Source organism: Pseudorasbora parva, chromosome 2 (genome assembly GCF_024679245.1).
Source record: "Pseudorasbora parva isolate DD20220531a chromosome 2, ASM2467924v1, whole genome shotgun sequence".
Classification (NCBI taxonomy): Eukaryota; Metazoa; Chordata; class Actinopteri; order Cypriniformes; family Gobionidae; genus Pseudorasbora; species Pseudorasbora parva.
In genome coordinates this window covers 2,558,124-2,577,893 of record NC_090173.1, presented here as the reverse complement: position 1 = coordinate 2,577,893, position 19,770 = coordinate 2,558,124, and the positions used below count along the sequence as shown (strand labels likewise).

Genomic DNA, 19,770 nt, shown 5'->3' with positions numbered 1-19,770 from the left:
TGTGTGTGTGTGTGTGTATTTTAGCTGACAAATGCGTTGGCCAATCGGAATCTGTGAATGGAGAAAATACTCTTGTGCAGACTTGGAGCAGGCTCATATAAGGCTCAGTTTCGCCCTGTTTAAATCGAGCTGTCAGTATATCATCATTTTTCCTGTCAGTGTCAACTTGACATTACCAAGGCAACATAACCTGTTATAATCATGACATAGCAGATTAATGACAAACTTAAGAAACTACTTATCTTTATTCACATCACATTAAACTGTCATGTGATTGGTTTTGGCTGTCGTGACGCCATTATAATGTCATCATTTTTTTATGACCAGTTTTTTTTTCAGTGGTACAAATTGAATTTGTAATTAAGATATCATTAAGTGTTAATACTCTGTTAAATTGTTTTATAACAGTGTCATGAATATTTTTCTTGACCTAAACTATGGCGTCATAGAGGAAATCTTAATCCTGGCTCTTATCTAATATTTGTTAAACGACCCTTAATGTTGTCAATATGTAATACAAATATGCCATAAAATGTGATAGAAAATAAAGGAATTATCATGTTGTAAGTGTATAAGTGTGTGTCATGGTTTTTAGAGTGTATACTGTGCAATTATAACCTGCCAACTCTCACGCATTTGGCGTGACACACACGCTTTCGGCTCTGTGTCACGCTCTCACGCTGCTCAACTTAATCTCACGCCAAATTGCCAAACCTGCCTTTTCTATTAAACAAAGCCAGGCCTATAGCTTTTTTTATATTGTTATTAAGTTTTAATGCGAAATTCAAACAATAAATAGCATTTTGGCGCTAATGAAAGCGGAGTGGCAACATGCTCTCATCTGCCGGCGGCGTGCGCAGTCACGTGGCTCATGGAGCGCGCAATACTTCTAGCGCGGTGTCAATGCATTTGAATGGCTTACGCAGATACACAACAGCTTAATAATAAATAAAATAATAATGCGTTCGATTTATATAGCGCTTTTCAAGGCACTCAAAGCGCTTTACATTGAAGGGGGGAATTTCCTCAACCACCACCAATGTGCAGCATCCACCTGGATGATGCGACGGCAGCCATATTGCGCCAGAACGCTCACCACACACCAGCTGATTGGTGGAGAGGAGACCGAGTGATGAGGCCAGTCAGGATAGGGGGATTATTAGGAGGCCATGATGGACAGCGGCCAATGGGCAAATTTGGCCAGGATTTGACCTGGGATTTTTAATGACCACAGAGAGTCGGGACCTCGGTTTAACATCTCATCCGAAAGACGGTGCTCTTTTGTCAGTATAGTGTCCCCATCACTATACTGGGCCGTTAGGACCCACACAGACCACAGGGTGAGCGCCCCCTGCTGGCCTCACTAACACCATCACTATACTGGGCCGTTAGGACCCACACAGACCACAGGGTGAGCGCCCCCTGCTGGCCTCACTAACACCATCACTATACTGGGGGCGTTAGGACCCACACAGACCACAGGGTGAGCGCCCCCTGCTGGCCTCACTAACACCATCACTATACTGGGCCGTTAGGGCCCACACAGACCACAGGGTGAGCGCCCCCTGCTGGCCTCACTAACACCATCACTATACTGGGGCGTTAGGACCCACACAGACCACAGGGTGAGCGCCCCCTGCTGGCCTCACTAACACCATCACTATACTGGGGCGTTAGGACACACACAGACCACAGGGTGAGCGCCCCCTGCTGGCCTCACTAACACCATCACTATACTGGGGCGTTAGGACCCACACAGACCACAGGGTGAGCGCCCCCTGCTGGCCTCACTAACACCATCACTATACTGGGGCGTTAGGACCCACACAGACCACAGGGTGAGCACCCCCTGCTGGCCTCACTAACACCTCTACCAGCAGCAACCTGGTTTTCCCAGTTGGTCTCCCATCCAGGTACTGACCAGGCTCAGCCCTGCTTAGCTTCAGTGGGAAACCAGTCTTGGGCTACAGGGTGATATGGCTGCTGGTTTTGTATAGCTTCACTATACAGATGTTTACAGCAAGTTTTGTTAAACAGTACAGCTTGTGCATTGCTTAGTAAGTCAGCCATATTCACAGGATCGTTTTATTATGAAGAGTGATAGAGATGCAACATTGTTAACATTATTTTCATTCTTGAATTTAGCCTTCAGGTATATACTAATTGGTCACACACACTCATACTCTTTGATGGTCAAATGTGACCATACACTGTAACTATTTTTCAATTAAATAAGTGTTCTATATTTTAGTTCAATAATCTTTATTGAATATTTTGATGAGATCTTTTGGTACTAAATACATTTGTGCAATAATTGTTGTCAATTAATGACCACTTAAAATACATTTCTTCTAATATTTGTATTATTTATGTTTTAATTTGTGTAGTAATTAAGGTTAAAATAGAGAATTCCAATTCAAGGAGGTAAATTAGATTCATTTTGTTGCTTAAAAAATAATAATGCTAATTTGTAATGCCATTATAGGTGCCTTATGGCTCTTTAATAAATATACATTTGAATAAATCTTTAGATATGATCTAACACTAGATTTCTTTAAATGTGAAATTTTAAAACGTTAATAACTTATGCATCATATTAGGACTTAGTATCCTAATACTTTTAATGAATAATGAGACTTATATAAGCACACACAACAAGTGAATATTAATGAATGTGAGCACATCATTTGACCCAAGAAACGTTTAAAATAGTGCTAAGACAAACTCATTTTTCCTTATTATGTATACATACTACATATAAACTGATACTCAATTAAGTTCGAAATAGACCCCCCAAATCACACAGCCAACTGTGATTCCACTGTGCTTCTACTCCCAGAACATTCAAAGGAAATCAGCCATCTTGGTTGAGTTCACTGGAGTTTAAGAGCATGAAAAGGCGGACAGCTTGACATGAGGCCGTGAGAAGGATCTTGGGAAAGTCTGGGACAGTTACGGCCTTGGATCAGTCAAGACGATAAGAGCCTAACGTCTGTGGGAAACAACAGTAGTGAAGACTGAAGAGCTCTCTTTGGATTCTGATATGTCAGTAAACCCCTGACGCCTAGAAGCCCAGAGCTGAGAAACCCGAAGAGAATCCAGAAACATCTGCTATCTCAGAATTAGGCGTGGCAAAATGGTTTGATAATGTCACCTACAAAATTACAATTAACGTCATTTGCGCTACGTTTCACGTATGAATATGAAATTGGGCAGACACTCGTAACTGCCCAACACCTACAAAAAAGTCCCTGTGCAAAATCTGAATACAAAAGAGTGTAACGCCCGTTTCACACATACTCCGTCTGCAGTGCGTGTGCGTTGCGTATTTTTTTCCGTACCCATATTAACGGATGACAGCTTTCACACTGCACGCGGATGCTGTCCGTCAGTCCGTTCCAGGTGCGTTGCGTCTGCAGCAGTGCACGGATCGTTTTCGTACCGAGTCTATTTTTTGCTGCGCTGCGCTGCGCTGCGTTGCTGCATTAAAGTGATAGAACATTGTTCGCATTAAAATAAACATGTACTGACGCGAAAATCTAGTAATTTCAACACGGATGCATATAATTTAAAATATACTCTTGTTTCAAAGTCAACACATGGCTTTTTTTCTCAAGTAAAGCAACAAAATGACACCTTACCTGGTATTTAGGTAAAAAATGTGCCATAATGGATAGCACTCGTACTTTCTTGGAGGTGAAATGCAAAGTTATTTTTGACCTGCAGGATTTCTTTTCAAAGGGTTTAAAAACGAAAGAAAAGACGAGAGTCGGTTGTTTTTGAATAGCCTATTCTAAGTTTCTAATTTAAAATGTTTATGATTTTAGGCTATAACCTATGTTTAAATGTTTTGCCTTTTGTGTGAGCTAAATCTAAAGTATATTAATATATAAATATGAATTAATGAATTGAAAAAATGTTGTTTAAATGTAGGCTTGTAGCCTACGTTAACCTGTCTACTCAGAAAGATTAAACAAAGAGAATTGCAATTCTGATGAGCCAAGATTAGTAACAACTTCTGGATTTTAAATAAAAAAATCATTAATAAATGCTGTGTTTGTGGTATGTAAAAGCGGATCAGTTGCGGACTGCAAACGCAGCATATGTGAAAGGACTACAGGGTGTGGAGCTCCTGCAACGCACACGCAACGCAACACGCACCGCACACGCACTGCAGACGGAGTATGTGTGAAACGGGCGTAAGGCCGCCCTAATCGTCTCAATGGAGGCTAACGATTGGCTGGGGAAGGTCACTGCAAAGGATTTTATTCCAATTCCTCTTTATCTGACTCCATTTAATCATAATTTTGAATTTAGGTTAGAATGCCAATTGGGTATTTGCTCATTGACTGAATTATTCAATTATTCTGTTTAACCCTTTGTTGAAATTATACCCGTTCATAACCTGAATAATTCCAGAGCAAGTCAGAATCAATCAAAGTGTAACAATTTATTAACAGTCAGGTATGCTGTGTTATCTTGAAACGTCCAGCATTACGGGCTGACCTGACTACAGAATCGAGCCCTGATCTCTTTGCAACATTTCCTGAAATACCCAGAACCAGACGCAAAAACTCTTGCTTTAAATCTGCTGTGTCGTCATCAGAGCCAATCGTGGATCAGCTGTGTCTTCATCAGAGCCAATCGTGGATCAGCTGTGTCGTCATCAGAGCCAATCGTGGATCAGCTGTGTCGTCATCAGAGCCAATCGTGGATCAGCTGTGTCGTCATCAGAGCCAATCGTGGATCAGCTGTGATGTCATCAGAGCCAATCGTGCTGATTCACCGCATGACAGCGATCACGTGTGTTTCCTGTTTATTCGAAAACCTTATGTTACGCTAATGCTCACAAATCATTTTTTTATAACAGTAAAACGTATCAGTATCGGTCTGCGCATCGCTGGGTGAAGTCGAACAAGCCTGATGTGAGTGGTGTGGGAGGAGCTTCACTGATGATGTGAGTGGTGTGGGAGGAGCTTCACTGATGATGTGAGTGGTGTAGGAGGAGCTTCACTGATGATGTGAGTGGTGTAGGAGGAGCTTCACTGATGATGTGAGTGGTGTGGGAGGAGCTTCACTGATGATGTGAGTGGTGTGGGAGGAGCTTCACTGATGATGTGAGTGGTGTGGGAGGAGCTTCACTGATGATGTGAGTGGTGTGGGATGGGAGGAGCTTCACTGATGATGTGAGTGGTGTGGGAGGAGCTTCACTGATGACGTGAGTGGTGTGGGAGGAGCTTCACTGGTGATGTGAGTGGTGTTGGAGGAGCTTCACTGATGATGTGAGTGGTGTGGGAGGAGCTTCACTGATGACGTGAGTGGTGTGGGAGGAGCTTCACTGATGACGTGAGTGGTGTAGGAGGAGCTTCACTGATGACGTGAGTGGTGTGGGAGGAGCTTCACAGATGATGTGAGTGGTGTAGGAGGAGCTTCACTGATGATGTGAGTGGTGGGAGGAGCTTCACTGATGATGTGAGTGGTGTAGGAGGAGCTTCACTGATGATGTGAGTGGTGTAGGAGGAGCTTCACTGATGATGTGAGTGGTGTGGGAGGAGCTTCCCTGATGATGTGAGTGGTGTAGGAGGAGCTTCACTGATGATGTGAGTGGTGTGGGAGGAGCTTCACTGATATGTGAGTGGTGTGGGAGGAGCTTCACTGATGACGTGAATGGTGTGGGAGGAGCTTCACTGATATGTGAGTGGTGTGGGAGGAGCTTCACTGATATGTGAGTGGTGTGGGAGGAGCTTCACTGATGATGTGAGTGGTGTGGGAGGAGCTTCACTGATGATGTGAGTGGTGTGGGAGAAGCTTCACTGATGATGTGAGTGGTGTGGGAGGAGCTTCACTGATGATGTGAGTAATGTGGGAGGAGCTTCACTGATGATGTGAGTGGTGTAGGAGGAGCTTCACTGATGATGTGAGTGGTGTAGGAGGAGCTTCACTGATATGTGAGTGGTGTGGGAGGAGCTTCACTGATGATGTGAGTGGTGTGGGAGGAGCTTCACTGATGATGTGAGTGGTGTGGGAGGAGCTTCACTGATATGTGAGTGGTGTGGGAGGAGCTTCACTGATGATGTGAGTGGTGTAGGAGGAGCTTCACTGATGATGTGAGTGGTGTGGGAGGAGCTTCACTGATGACGTGAGTGGTGTAGGAGGAGCTTCACTGATGATGTGAGTGGTGTAGGAGGAGCTTCACTGATGTGAGTGGTGTAGGAGGAGCTTCACTGATTAAGTAATTGATACATCTAAGAATGTTTGTCTATTGTAGAGTAACTACTACTAATTCACAAACTCATTTTATTTTTAACTCTAACATTATATTCATGTATGTTATATTCATCATAATGTAACTTATGTAATGTAAATGTAATGGATGAGACGTCCGTCCTTCGGATGAGACGTTAAACCGAGGTCCTGACTCTCTTTGGTCGTTAAAAATCCCAGGATGTCCATCGGAAAAAGAGTAGGGGTGTAACCCCGGCATCCTGGCCAAATTTGCCCATTGGCCTCTGTCCATCATGGCATCCTAATCATCCCTCTCTTCTGATTGGCTTCATCACCCTGTCTCCTCTCCACCAATCAGCTGGTGTGTGGTGAGCATTCTGGCGCAATATGGCTCATCCAGGTGGATGCTGCACATTGGTGGTGTTTGAGGAGATTCCCCCCTTCAATGTAAAGCGCTTTGAGTGCCTTGAAAAGCGCTATAAAAAAAAGTGAAATTCCCGTATACGATGTCACAACCTAACATTGTAACGTTGCCAGTTAGTGACTGCAATGTTGTGGCAACGTCATGGATCAATAACTGCGTGTTGGTAATCAGTTGGTAATTTTTTTTAATTATTTATTTTTAAATAGGCGGACATGCTGTAGTTTATCCTAATTTATGTCCTCATTTGCCCAAACTAATTTAAAGGCTATTTCAATGGATGTGAATGACGAATGCAGACTCAACGAGACTTTAGTTCATTCAGTTCATTTATTTTGAAAAACACAAAAACGAAGAATAAAACACACCTAAATTATTAAACAAAAACATAGGAGATACAGCAGAACATGAATAAAAGCATTCACGATGCTCTGTGCTCGGCATTATAATGTTAAACATAATGTATGCTGGGCTGGCGTCTGTTGACAGCAATGAAATGAGCTTTAAGTGTGAATTTACAGGAGATGTGAAGACATCATCATAATAAATGAGGTGAAAACAGGAACTATTGAGATGAAATAAAGAGTCTTTTCAGCAGCTCTGTTAATATTGATGAGCCTCAGACTATCAACACTCATTCAACAAGACATTCAGGATCATCAGCAGATCATCTCACTTTATTCTGACTTCATTATTCCACTCAGGATATATGACAAAAGACTATTTAACTGCTCTACTGAAAGACAATGCGGTTATTTGTGGATAAACATCAGTAATGCCACCCTCACAAATGGACTCTTCCAGACTCCCCCTCCTCTGCTCGTGATGTGGACTGCTCCAAAACTTCCCGGAGAACAAGAGTTCAGACAGTGAGGATGCAGAGATGTGCTTGTGTAGAGTTATTAACAGTTAAAGTGGTCAGACTTTGTGGATAGAAATACAGCAAACATTGAATGAAATCAAGAGTATTATTAAGAAAAGGTTTCAACCTTTGATGGCAAAAGCAAAGGGAAAGATGGCAAAAGCAATGGGATCAGGAGAAGAAAGGTTGATGGTTTTACAGGATTCAAAGGAATGTAGGAGAAGTGCAGGGAAATATAGAAGAGATGATAATATCAAGGATGAGATTTGGACACACAAGTCTAAACAGCACACTTTATAAAACGAATAAACATGATACAGGAAAGTGTGAATTTTGTGGAGAAGAGAAAACAGTGGAACATGTTATGTTATACAGTCAGAAATATGAGACTGAATGAGACTGGTTTTAATACAAAATCTAGAAAGAATAAAAATGCGATTTATATTGGGAGATATTTTACAAAATAACTCAGGAAATGGATGTTATAATTTTCTTTTTAAATATCTAAAAGTGGCTAATTTATGGAATGGAATATAAAAAGGAGAACGTGTCATTTTGTTCCACACTCCATACCAGTCGGTGGCGGTAATACACCATTTCTTCGTTTGTCAATCGCCAATAAACTTGAAGAAGAAGACTTTGTGGATTGTGTGTAAGTATCTTCTCTTCATTAGTGATTATTGCTAAGAGACATTAAGGAGCGCTCCCGCGGCATTCCGTCTGAATGTTAATAATTAATAATTCGGTTTGCACATTGTCTTGATGCCATATAATCTTCATGTGTTCTTTATCGGTGAAGGATTTGATGCTGCACTTATATTGTGTAGATTTGAAACTGTTTCTATCGGAAATTTGATAATTCCCTCTTCTGAAGTCGTGATTACGAGCTCATCACATTCAAATGTTGAAATGTGAGGGCGTTCATGTACAATTTTTACCTAGGAAACTCATATTTACGATAATTCCGATGGCACGTGAAGGACAGCATTAGGTAGACAAGTGATACGCATGCGCAGTTAACACCACGCGTAATAATCCTGCAGTGCGAGAGATATATGGGGGTTATATCTATTTCTTTAGCATGCTATTTAATGTGCTGCTTATAACTAATATTTGAATACTGATTTATAGACCTAGTACTGTTTATAGATGTATGATTCATTGCACATGTTTTCAGGGCTCCCAACTTTATAAATGATATGTAAAATGTAAAAATGTGTACCTTAAAAATGCAGTGTAAGTCGCTTTGGATAAAAGCGTCTGCCAAATGCGTAAATGCGTATATATCAGTGGTTCACCACTAGGGGTGTCCATGGTTAACCGATTGACCGATTAACCGTTAAAAATTGCGTAACCGAGTGAAACAATAGTTTACGTTAATAGTTTAATAGTTTAAAAAAAACGAGTAGTTTTGCTCGGTTAAGTGGCGTCAATGACGTGCCTTGAATTTAGTTGTAATATATGTTTTCACCCCTAGAGACCGCCAGAGCGCTCCCAGGCATTTGTAATATCCACAAGAAGAAGTCATGACCAGCTTTCTAAGCGGGCAATGAAGCGGGCAAAGAAAGCGTGGGAGCACTTTAAAAACGAGAGTGACGGGGCAAAATGCAAGTATTGCAATGTAGTCCTTACCGCATTTTTCAGGCTATAAGTCGCTCCGGATTATGAGTCACATCAGTCAAAAAATGCGTCCTGAAGAGGAAAATAACATACGTCGCACTGGACTAAAAGTCGCATTAGGGCAGAAGCAGAGCGGGAGCCGCGCGCGCTGTGCATAACGGAGCAGAAGAAAGAAAGTTTGAAGTGAGAAACTTGTGAATGACTAGAGAAAAGCAGACGTTACTTTAACTGTAACGTTAATGAAGAAAACAAAAAAGCTAATCGCGGACTGAAAGCAAGATGGCCAGAGCTGAAGGGACGAGTCCACAGATGCTTGAACTCTCTGCCGGGAGAGGCTTAGCCGCTCGAGTCAAACGCTGTGTGAATCATTCTCGGCTGCATATTTTACTAACGTTACATGCCCTAATCATGACGGCGCCCTCGCGGCCACTCGCATTGCTTGTGAACTGGAGCGCATCTCATCCTAATTTAACGAAACTCAGCGTACGCCTCGCAGACATGAAATATATCTTAAGAAACTTGAAATGTCTTTTAACAATTTAAAACGAAAAGAAATAGGCTACTCTCTGATTATGTAATCCATGATGTGCATTTCTCTATATAGGCGCGTTCACTACGGAGATGGTGGTCGTCAAATTAATAAGCTAAAAATAACCCTGACGCACACTATGGTTAACCGAGTATTAACCGCTAAGGGCCTCGGTTAACGGTTAATGAAAAACTTGAAAACGTGCAGCCCTATTCACCACAGAAAACACTCTATCTGATCATTGAGTAATTGTTTCTTTTTTTGCCTTTGATAGATAAATAGGTAGATACTTAATTCTGTCTATTATGATAAAATGCCTCTATATAATACAGCATATCATATAGACACACACAATTTTAAAGCACTATTGTAGAGGCATGATTTTGTTTAAAGGCAAGTTTATTTGTATAGCACATTTCATACCCAATGGCAATTCAAAGTGCTTTACATAGAAATGAATTAAAATAGTGGTAACATATGCATGAGAAAAAATAATACCATGTGTACGAATTAAAAACAAGGATAATTAAAACAGTTTTAAAGATAATTAAAAATAATAATAATTATAAAATCGTCAGATACACAATAGAGGTCTGAAATAAAATAAAACATTCTTCAGTTTACAGTCTACATACATGTACCATCTTTATTAGATCAGCTCTCCTTCATTTCCTTCTCAAACACGTTCATAACATCCATTTCTATCACTATTCCCTGATTTTTGCTCAGGAACCTTCTTGTTAAGGGTAATGGATTAAGTCGGATATCTTGGTGATCCTGGCTCAATTCATCTGCTAATATACAGTTATCTTTCGTTATCATAAGTGATCCTTTATGATAAGTTTACACGACAGCGCTGTACTACATTTTGCGTACAGATGACAAGCTCACCAAGATATCCCGGCTTAATTCCTTTTCCTAGTTTTGTGCAATAGGCCCCAGGTGTTAAGAAGAAGGACATATGGGGTTATTTACCATGTGTGGAGCCAAACTTTGACCATGTGTGGAAAACTACAGAAGAAGCAGAATGCTGACATGGAGCTTAGAGAGGGTAGAAGAAGGGACTGTGAGTTTAGTCTGCGTTCTGATGGCTGTATGACTGTTGGCTCTTCTTTTGCAAAAGAGTAAACCATTTATGAAATAATAAAAATGTCTCTTATTCGGGGATAGTTAAAAATTTGCCACAACAAGAGCAATAACAAGTATATAATTTTTTTTTTTTTTTAAAGGACAAATTAGTTTTAGTAAAAAACTACTGATGTGTTTTTTTCACCAGTGAAGCTCCTCCCATATCAGTGCCATCATCTATGAAGCCCCTCCCACATCAGTGCCATCATCAGTGAAGCCCATCCCACATCAGTGCCATCATCAGTGAAGCTCCTCCCACATCAGTGCCATCATCAGTGAAGCTCATCCCACATCAGTGCCATCATCAGTGAAGCTCCTCCCACATCAGTGCCATCATCAGTGAAGCTCATCCCACATCAGTGCCATCATCAGTGAAGCCCCTCCCTCATCAGTGGAGCTCCTCCCACATCAGTGAAGCTCCTCCCACATCAATCACATCATCTGTGAAGCTCCTCCCACACATCAGTCACATCATCAGTGAGGCTCCTCCCACATCAGTCACATCATCTGTGAAGCTCCTCCCACACATCAGTCACATCATCAGTGAGGCTCCTCCCACATCAGTCACATCTTCAGTGAGGCTCCTCCCACATCAGTCACATCATCTGTGAAGCTCCTCCCACACATCAGTCACATCATCAGTGAAGCTCCTCCCACATCAATCACATCATCTGTGAAGCTCCTCCCACACATCAGTCACATCATCAGTGAGGCTCCTCCCACATCAGTCACATCATCTGTGAAGCTCCTCCCACACATCAGTCACATCATCAGTGAGGCTCCTCCCACATCAATCGCATCATCAGGAGTAGCTGAAATCAGTTTTTTAAAGAGGACGGTGAGAACACGAGTGATCCAGAACCTGCAGAATGAAACACACTGAAGATCCTGAAGAACAAAGAGGTTGGTGTTTATTCTTCATTCATTCATGATAAAGTTTCTCTTATAGAAGTTACTCATCGTTACAGAGATTATTCTTCTCACAGTAACTTTGGTAACAGGGTTGATGAATGCGGTCAACACTGAACAGTTTGTGTCAAAACTGAGACAATGGATTGAGATTATTTTCCTGTCCTCCCATCATGCTGTAGAAAGGGTCCAGATGATGTCACTTCCTGTCTGTCACAGTTTTAAGAAGTGTCCTTTTTTAAAGGAGGAAACTCATGTCAGAAGTCACAGGGTTGAGTGGAACATGTAGGACACAGATAATGCTAGTATTATGATGGCTGATTTAAAACGACAGTAGTTAAAGCCGCGGTCACTCGACGTTTAGCATGTTTTGCTCTCAGCAGTTTCTCTGGACACTGCAACGGTCAGGATATGACATCACAGTCTGTGCAATTGTGTTATTTTATAAAACATAAATTGAACATTACCAATGCTAACTAGATAATACGTTTGTCAAGACCAAAGCAGAAAGGTTGAAGTAGTTTTAAAATATTTAAAGCGGCTCTATGTAAGAATTTGACTCTACTCAAGCATAAAAATACCATAATATGTTTGAATATATATTTAAGAAACATGCTAAGTTAACATTTACATTTAGGCATTTAGCAGATGCTTTTATCCAAAGCGACTTACAACTGAGGAGTACAGGAAGAGATCTGTCAAGAAGAGGCAACGAAACACAAAAAGTGCCCTAAATACAAAGATTTGTACACTACTCAGAGTAGCAAAACCAGAAAATTGAGGGAAAAGAGAGGTTAGTGGAGGAAGAGTTTAGAATTATTATTATTTTTTTATGATGAGATTAAGTGCTCATGGACGAGATGAGTTTTTACCTGTGTTTTGAATGAAGCGATTGATTCTGTCGTGCATATGGAGGACAGAAGATCGTTCCACCAACCATATATCATACTACATTTGTAAAGGGGCTCTATGTAAGAATTTGACTCTACTAAAGCATAAAAATACCATAATATGTTTGAAGATATTTAAGTTAACGTACTTGTTTATCTGAAAAACGATGCTATAGACGGTTTCATCGAGCACACACGCGTAGCCACGGTTACAGTACATTCTTGTGTAGCCAGAAAACACATTCTTGACGTACTATTCTTGGATAATATGATATAAATATTAAAGATCAAGCAAAGAGCCTATGACACCAGCGCGATAACGGTGTGTGTGACTCATCAAAAAGCCCTGAAAGCATCATAAATATCCAGTCTGACTGCAGCATTTACTCTCGAGGGAACTTTTTCTGGCTGCATTTACACTTGCCATTAACATGCGCTCGCCATGATCCAATCAAGCAGATCGGCTCATCCATAGATATATACGAATCTATGAGCTCATCAGTCACTCAAGACACCGCGCGTTTACATGTGTTCCCATCAAGTGGTCGCTTTCTGGATAAATGAACGGATTTATGGTTCACGCTAAATATTTTAATTAGGTATGTAATAGGCCTTTATCACGGAGTGTAAAACAACTATTACTCTATCCCCTATTAATGGCAGTGCCCATAGAGCAAAGGATTTTTGTGACGCATTCATATACAATCAATCTCAAACAGGGAACTTTATTTACAAGTTTAAGTTTCCCCACATTAATCTTCTATTATGAAACAAAAAAAAGATGTTGTTCAGACGAGAGCAGCCTTTCCTCGGCCAGTCCTTCTGACATCTGCCATTGGCTCTGATGAGATCCAGTTGATCTAGACGAGAGCTAGATATGGAGGATAGATATGTTTTTATTAACAATCCTTTTTTTGACAATATCATTCTGTTTAAGAGATTTTCTCATTTACAAAGGTTATGTTAGTGATTTTGAAGCATTTGTTCTATGCATGAATTGTCTACGACCTTCGATTAAGTTCAAGTGATTTCAAGTTCGTAATCGAAGGTTAAGTTCAAGTTCAACCTTTGATTAAGTTCAAATTACCGTATATACCCGAATATAAGACGATCCTGAATATAAGATGACACCCCCCCCTCCCCATTTTCCAGACTTATTTCTGGAGGAAAAAGAGATTCTTGTGGAAAAAAATCTGGTTTTCAACAGAAAATAATTTTATTTGAAAATTCTACTGATAATTAATTTGAATTTTTTTAAAGGTGTCATGAACTGGCTTTTTTTATTTTTTTAACGTCAACTAATGACGTTTGTGTGGTTTTTGCATTCACGCAAAATTTTGCATTTTGCATTGTGTGATCAATCACTGAGCTCGAGCTGTTCTGCAAGGAGGAATGGGCAAAAATTTCAGTCTCTCGATGTGCAAAACTGATAGAGACATACCCCAAGCGACTTACAGCTATAATCGCAGCAAAAGGTGGCTGTAACGAATGTTCGTGGGATATGAAGGAAGAAGACGGGGTCGGCGTGACTGGGACTTGTTTTATTCAACTCTTTCTTAGATCAAATTAAAAAGGACGCACGTGGCCGTTATACTCAGGACACTTGTACACAGATCTCTTTTAAACACTCTCGAAGACTTTTCACTTAGAATCAACTTGGTCTCCAGTTTTCACAGCACACACGCAGTCCCAGTCCAGGTCTTTCTTTCTTTCTTTCTTTCTTTCTTTCTTTCTTTCTCTCTCTCTCTCTCTCTCTCTCTCTCTCTCTCTCTCTCTCTCTAAATAGACTGTAAAATTAATAGACTATAAATTGACTGTATTGGACCCCCCTGCTGCTGTCACTAAGGACATTCAGAGATGTATTGTTGAGTTCTTTTGGACAGGTCAGCATTGGCTGAAACCTGCAGTACTTTACCTGCCTCTTCATGAGGGGGGGCAAGGTTTAATTGATGTAGATAGTAGGATTGCTGTTTTTAGACTACAAGCTGCCCAGAGGCTGTTGTATGGGGAAGATGTCTGTTGGGCTGATGTGGCTTGTGGTCTTTTGAGGAGAGGAGGACGACTGGGACTAGATCGACACTTGTTTTTAATGAAATTAAATGATGAGATATTAGCCGAGTTAACTCCGTTTTATAAAACTGTCCTGGAATCCTGGAATGTTCTGAGAACTGTTCGTGAAGAAGGAGTTGCAAGTGGATCATGGATTAAAGAAGAACCTCTCCTGTATAATCCCACATTACCTATGGACATCTTGAACTCTCATTCCATGCTGACTGCTATGGTGAAAGCTAAGTTTATAAAAGTCTCTCATCTTTGGAGTAAGAGAGAATGGTTGCCTTCAAGAGACATTGCGGCAAAGCTTGGTATTAAATCACTCCGAGTCGCAGAAAGATTAAGGACTGAATTTTTATCTGTAATACCATCAACATTTGCAGATTTTTTGGAAGAGGAAACAAAGAAGAAATGTAATAATGAGATGGTTGAGTTTCCAAGTCTGAGTGTAAAGGCAGCTGTGGAGATATGGCCAGAGGATAAAGGAAAGTTGCTGAGTTTTAAAACTCCAGAACTTAGTTTATTTGCTGATATTGGAAAAAGAGCAATGTATCAGACCTGTGTAAAAGTGAGGCATTTTGAATCATTAAAAAGCGTCTCAGACTCTAAATGGCAAGGGATGGAAGGATTTGATGTTCCCCCTACTGGTAGCTGGAGGACTTTATATAAACGTCCTATCGATAAGAGAACTGCGGACCTCCAGTGGCGATTAATACATGGAATAATAACCACCAATAGACATAGGGCACATATTGATCCAACAGTAACGGATGAATGTCCCTTTTGTCTTAAGTCTGAAGATGTGTTTCACTTATTCTTGAAGTGTGAAAGATTGAAGCCAATGCTTCTGCTGTTGGAAGAATGGAGTACAAATTTGAAATTTGAATTTTCTTTTAATGGTTTTATTTATGGCCCTAAATATAACTATCAAAACAGAAAAAGAGATGTGTTAATAAACTTTTTATATGGTCAAGCAAAATTAGCCGTGTGGCTGACAAGAAAAGCAAAGATGAATGGGAGTGTTTCTACTGATGTCAAGATGACTTTAAGGGGTCTGATTTCTGCTCGGCTTACGGTTGAGTTTGCATATTATAAAATGGTTGGAGATCTTGATACTTTTGAACAAACTTGGGGTTTGAATGATGTTTTATGTAAATTAGAAGATGGAATTTTACAAATGTGTGTGTGAGTATTTTATTGTGATTATTATTATTATCAAATTTATTTATTTATTTATTTTTTTATTTTTTTTTTATTTTTTTTTGTTGTTGAATATGAGCATATGTGAATATCTCTGTGTTTTATATATTTATATATTTTGATTAATTGTTAAAATAAAGAAAGACTAAAAGTCAAAGTCTCTCTCTCTCTCTCTCTCTCTCTCTCTCTCTCTCTCTCTCTCTGTTCTGCTGGGGTTTAAATGCTGTCTCTCCACGCCAATTACTGTAAACAGACACAGGTGTTAGTGATCTGCACTTGACCTACATGCTCACCTACATTTTTGGTCTTAGGCCTTGGACAGTTCGCAATAGCTGCCGTCTTATCAATTTGGGGACGCACCTGTCCATGACCCAAGTGGAAGCCCAGATATCTTACTTCCACCTGCCGTGAGCCCCGCCCCTCTCAGCGACTTCAGGACAGCCTGCAAATGCTGCATATGTCGCTGCCAGTCCGCACTGTAGATGATGATATCATCCAAGTACGCAGCGGCATATGCAGCATGCGGCCGAAGAATTCTGTCCATCAGACGCTGGAAGGTTGCGGGTGCCCCGAACAAGCCGAAAGGAAGGGTGACAAATTGGTGTAATCCAAACGGCGTGCTGAAAGTGTTTTTTTTTCTTTAGACATTGGAGACAAGGGGATCTGCCAGTATTCCTTTTGTTAAGTCCAGTGTCGAATAAAAGCAAGCGGTTCCTAGCCGATCAAGCAGTTCGTCAATCCTTGGCATTGGGTACGCATCAAATTTTGACACCGCGTTCACCTTTCTATAGTCTACATCAGGGCTATTCAAATCTTACCCTGGAGGGCCAATGCACTGCAGAGTTTAGCTCCAACCCTGATCAAACACTCCAACCTGTGATTTTCTAATGATCCTGGAGACATTGATTAGCATGTTCAGGTGTGCTTGATTAAGGTTGGAGCTAAACTCTGCACTGCATTGGCCCTCCAGGGTAAGATTTGAATAGCCCTGGTCTACACAGAACTGGACCGAGCCGTCAGGTTTTGGAACCAAAACTATCAGGCTCGCCCAATCACTGCTAGACTCTTCTATTACACCCATATCCAACATAGCCTCTAATTCAGTTTGAACTTTTTTTTTGTGTTCTGGCAAACGATACGGCCGGCTGCGAACGACCACACCCAGCTCCATCTCAACATGGTGCTGACTGAGGTCGGTGCGACCCGGTAGGGGCGAGAACACATACGCAAAATCTGCATGTAACGTTCGTATGTTGGTGAGCTGCGAGGGTGAGACGTGATCCCCCCCCCCTTTTTTTTCTCAGGTCCAGGGCATACTGAATTTCATTTTTCGCCGCGGAAGGTCAGTCCTCCCCAGCCTCTCTAAGGACATCAAGCACCCCCCGAGGCTGGCGCCCATAGAGAAGCTCGAAGGGAGAAAACCCCGTGGAGGCTTGCGGGACCTCGCGTACAGCAAACTACAGAGGTTCCAGCCACTTATCCCAATTTTTTTCATCCTCGTGAACAAACTTACGAATCATGGTCTTCAACGTGCGATTAAAACGTTCCACCAGACCATCTGTTTGTGGGTGATAGACGCTGGTGCGAATCAATTTAATGCCCAACAATTCGTATAGTTCGCGGACTGTCCGTGACAGGAACGGCGTGCCTTGGTCGGTGAGAATCTCTTTCGGGATTCCCACCCGGGAGATTAAAGAAAACAGTGCGCCCGCCACACTCTTCGCCGAAATAGTGCGGAGGGCCACGGCTTCCAGGTATCGCGTTGCATTGTCCACTAGGACCAATGCAAAGCGATGCCCCCGTGCAGACCGTTCTAATGGCCCGATGAGGTCCATACCAATTCTTTCGAAGGGGACCTGCACTAGCGGAAGGGGGCACAATGGTGCATTTGGGGTGGCCTGTGGATTCACAAACTGATATTCACGACAAGACGAACACCACCTGCACACGTTCTAGTGAATGCCCGGCCAAAAGAAGCGGGCCATTAGACAGTTAAGTGTTGCTTGTTGTCCTAAATGCCCTGCCATTGGATTACAATGAGCTGCCTGGAATAGCATTTCCCGGCGGCTTTTAGGTATTAACAACTGGGTTGTATCAATTTTTGTCTGGGTATCTTGGGTCACCTGATACAACCTATCCTTCAAAACTGCAAAATACGGATAGGTGAGAGGTTGTCCCGGTTGGAGGCGGTGGCCGTCGATGGAACGGACCTGCTCAAACCCATGTTTAAGCGACTCATCTTGGGACTGTTCCAGGGGAAAGTCATCGCGATCTGTGAGAGGAGCCATCTCCAGAGCACTCGGTTCCCCTGAAACAGCTTCCCGAGGTCCCGAATCCACCTCTCCCAACTGAGCGACAGCCTCCCTCCACTGCATACATTTCCCCCAACAGGCATCCACACATAAATGCCCTAATAATTTATGGAATGCTGACCAATTGGTTACCAGAATCAACGGATGCTGGAGATGCGGGTTAACTGCAGCCTCCACACTATGCTTTTGTCCCCGAAATTGAATAACGACCGGCACTAAAGGATACTTCACCACTTCCCCGTGTACACACCTCACCGTAACCGTGCGGCTGTTACCCAATGCCTTAGACTGCATCGGGCTTTGGTGAATGGAGGTCTGGTTACAACAGACGTCGGGCGGTGGCACTGGACCCATTGCGCAGTCTGCTTGGGAAGCCGTGCGATGAACTGCTCCAGTACCGCTTGATCTATGATGCCGTCGACGTCACTTCCACCGGCCATCAGCCACTTGCGGCAGGAGTCCCGGAGCTCGTGCGCGTAGGCGAAGGGCCGGCCGGAGTCTTCGAGGGTCCGGCTGACCCGCTGTAGAATGGCGTGCTTTAGGTCTTCATAGACCAGGAGATTCTGGATTGGCAGTTGGTGGGCGGCTACCTGCGCCTCCCCGGACAGTAATGACAGGAGCCGCATTGGCCAGTCCGAGCGGGGCCATCCCCTGGACTCGGTGGACCACTCGAAGAGGTCGATTAATGCCTCTGGGTCATCCTCGGGCCCCATCTTCGACATTTGGAATAGGGTCGCTGAGTCGGATGTGGCAGGGGGGACGGCCTGAATCTCCCGGTCGATCCAGCTCCGGAACAGCTCCCGGTCTTCATGCTGGGCGCGAAGGAGGACTTCAAATAGTTTTTCTTGCTCCTCCCTCACGGCCAGCAGGTTTTGATGCTCCTGGTGAAGACCGGCGAGCGACTGGACAATGTCCGCAAGCGGTGTCTTCGGCGGGGTCTGCATTGCGGTAGCGATCTTCTTCCTTCCCGGGTTTCAGCACCAGTGTAACGAATGTTCGTGGGTTATGAAGGAAGAAGACGGGGTCGGCGTGACTGGGACTTGCGTTTTATTAAACTCTTTCTTAGCTCAAAACATAAAGGACGCACGTGGGCATTATACTCAGGACACTTGTACACAGAACTCTTTTAAACACTCTCGAAGACTTTTCACTCAGAATCAACTTGGTCTCTCCAGTTTTCACAGCACACACACAGTCCCAGTCCAGGTCTTTCTCTCTCTCTGTTCTGCTGGGGTTTAAATGCTGTCTCTCCACGCCAATAACTGCAAACAGACACAGGTGTTAGTGATCTGCACTTGACCTACTTGCTCACAGCTCGGCTCCGCCTCCTCTCTCCCGCTACAGACCTCGCAAAACCACGCCCCTCCTGCCACAGTGGTGCTACTAAGTATTAACTTAAGGGGTTGAATAATTTTGCACGCCCAATTTTTCAGATTTGGATTTGTTAAAAAATACAGTTTCATATCATTATGTTTGAAGCCTGAAATGTGGCAAAAGGTTGCAAAGTTCAAGGGGGCCGGATATTTTCGCAAGGCACTGTATAGTGGCGGAATGACCCATTGATCCCCAATGACCGCTCGTCCCACTGCCACGCCTTCTGGGACCGCCCCCCTGAGTACCAC

The 19,770-nt window shown here is 42.6% G+C and overlaps 1 protein-coding gene and 1 pseudogene across 1 annotated transcript in view; one reads left to right on the top strand and one right to left on the bottom strand.

Annotated features, from left to right (window-relative positions):
• Positions 1–1,871: 1,871 nt before the first annotated feature.
• Positions 1,872–1,988, bottom strand: LOC137056784 (5S ribosomal RNA; annotated as a pseudogene).
• Positions 1,989–8,083: 6,095 nt separating this feature from the next.
• LOC137090194 (zinc finger protein 658B-like) overlaps positions 8,084–19,770 on the top strand; it is a 30,314-nt gene continuing 18,627 nt past the window's right edge. The window contains exons 1-2 of the mRNA XM_067454008.1: positions 8,084–8,160; positions 10,934–11,688. Of these exons, the coding sequence (XP_067310109.1) occupies positions 11,655–11,688 (34 nt within the window). The 5' untranslated portion in view covers positions 8,084–8,160; positions 10,934–11,654. The remainder of the gene's footprint in view (positions 8,161–10,933; positions 11,689–19,770) is intronic.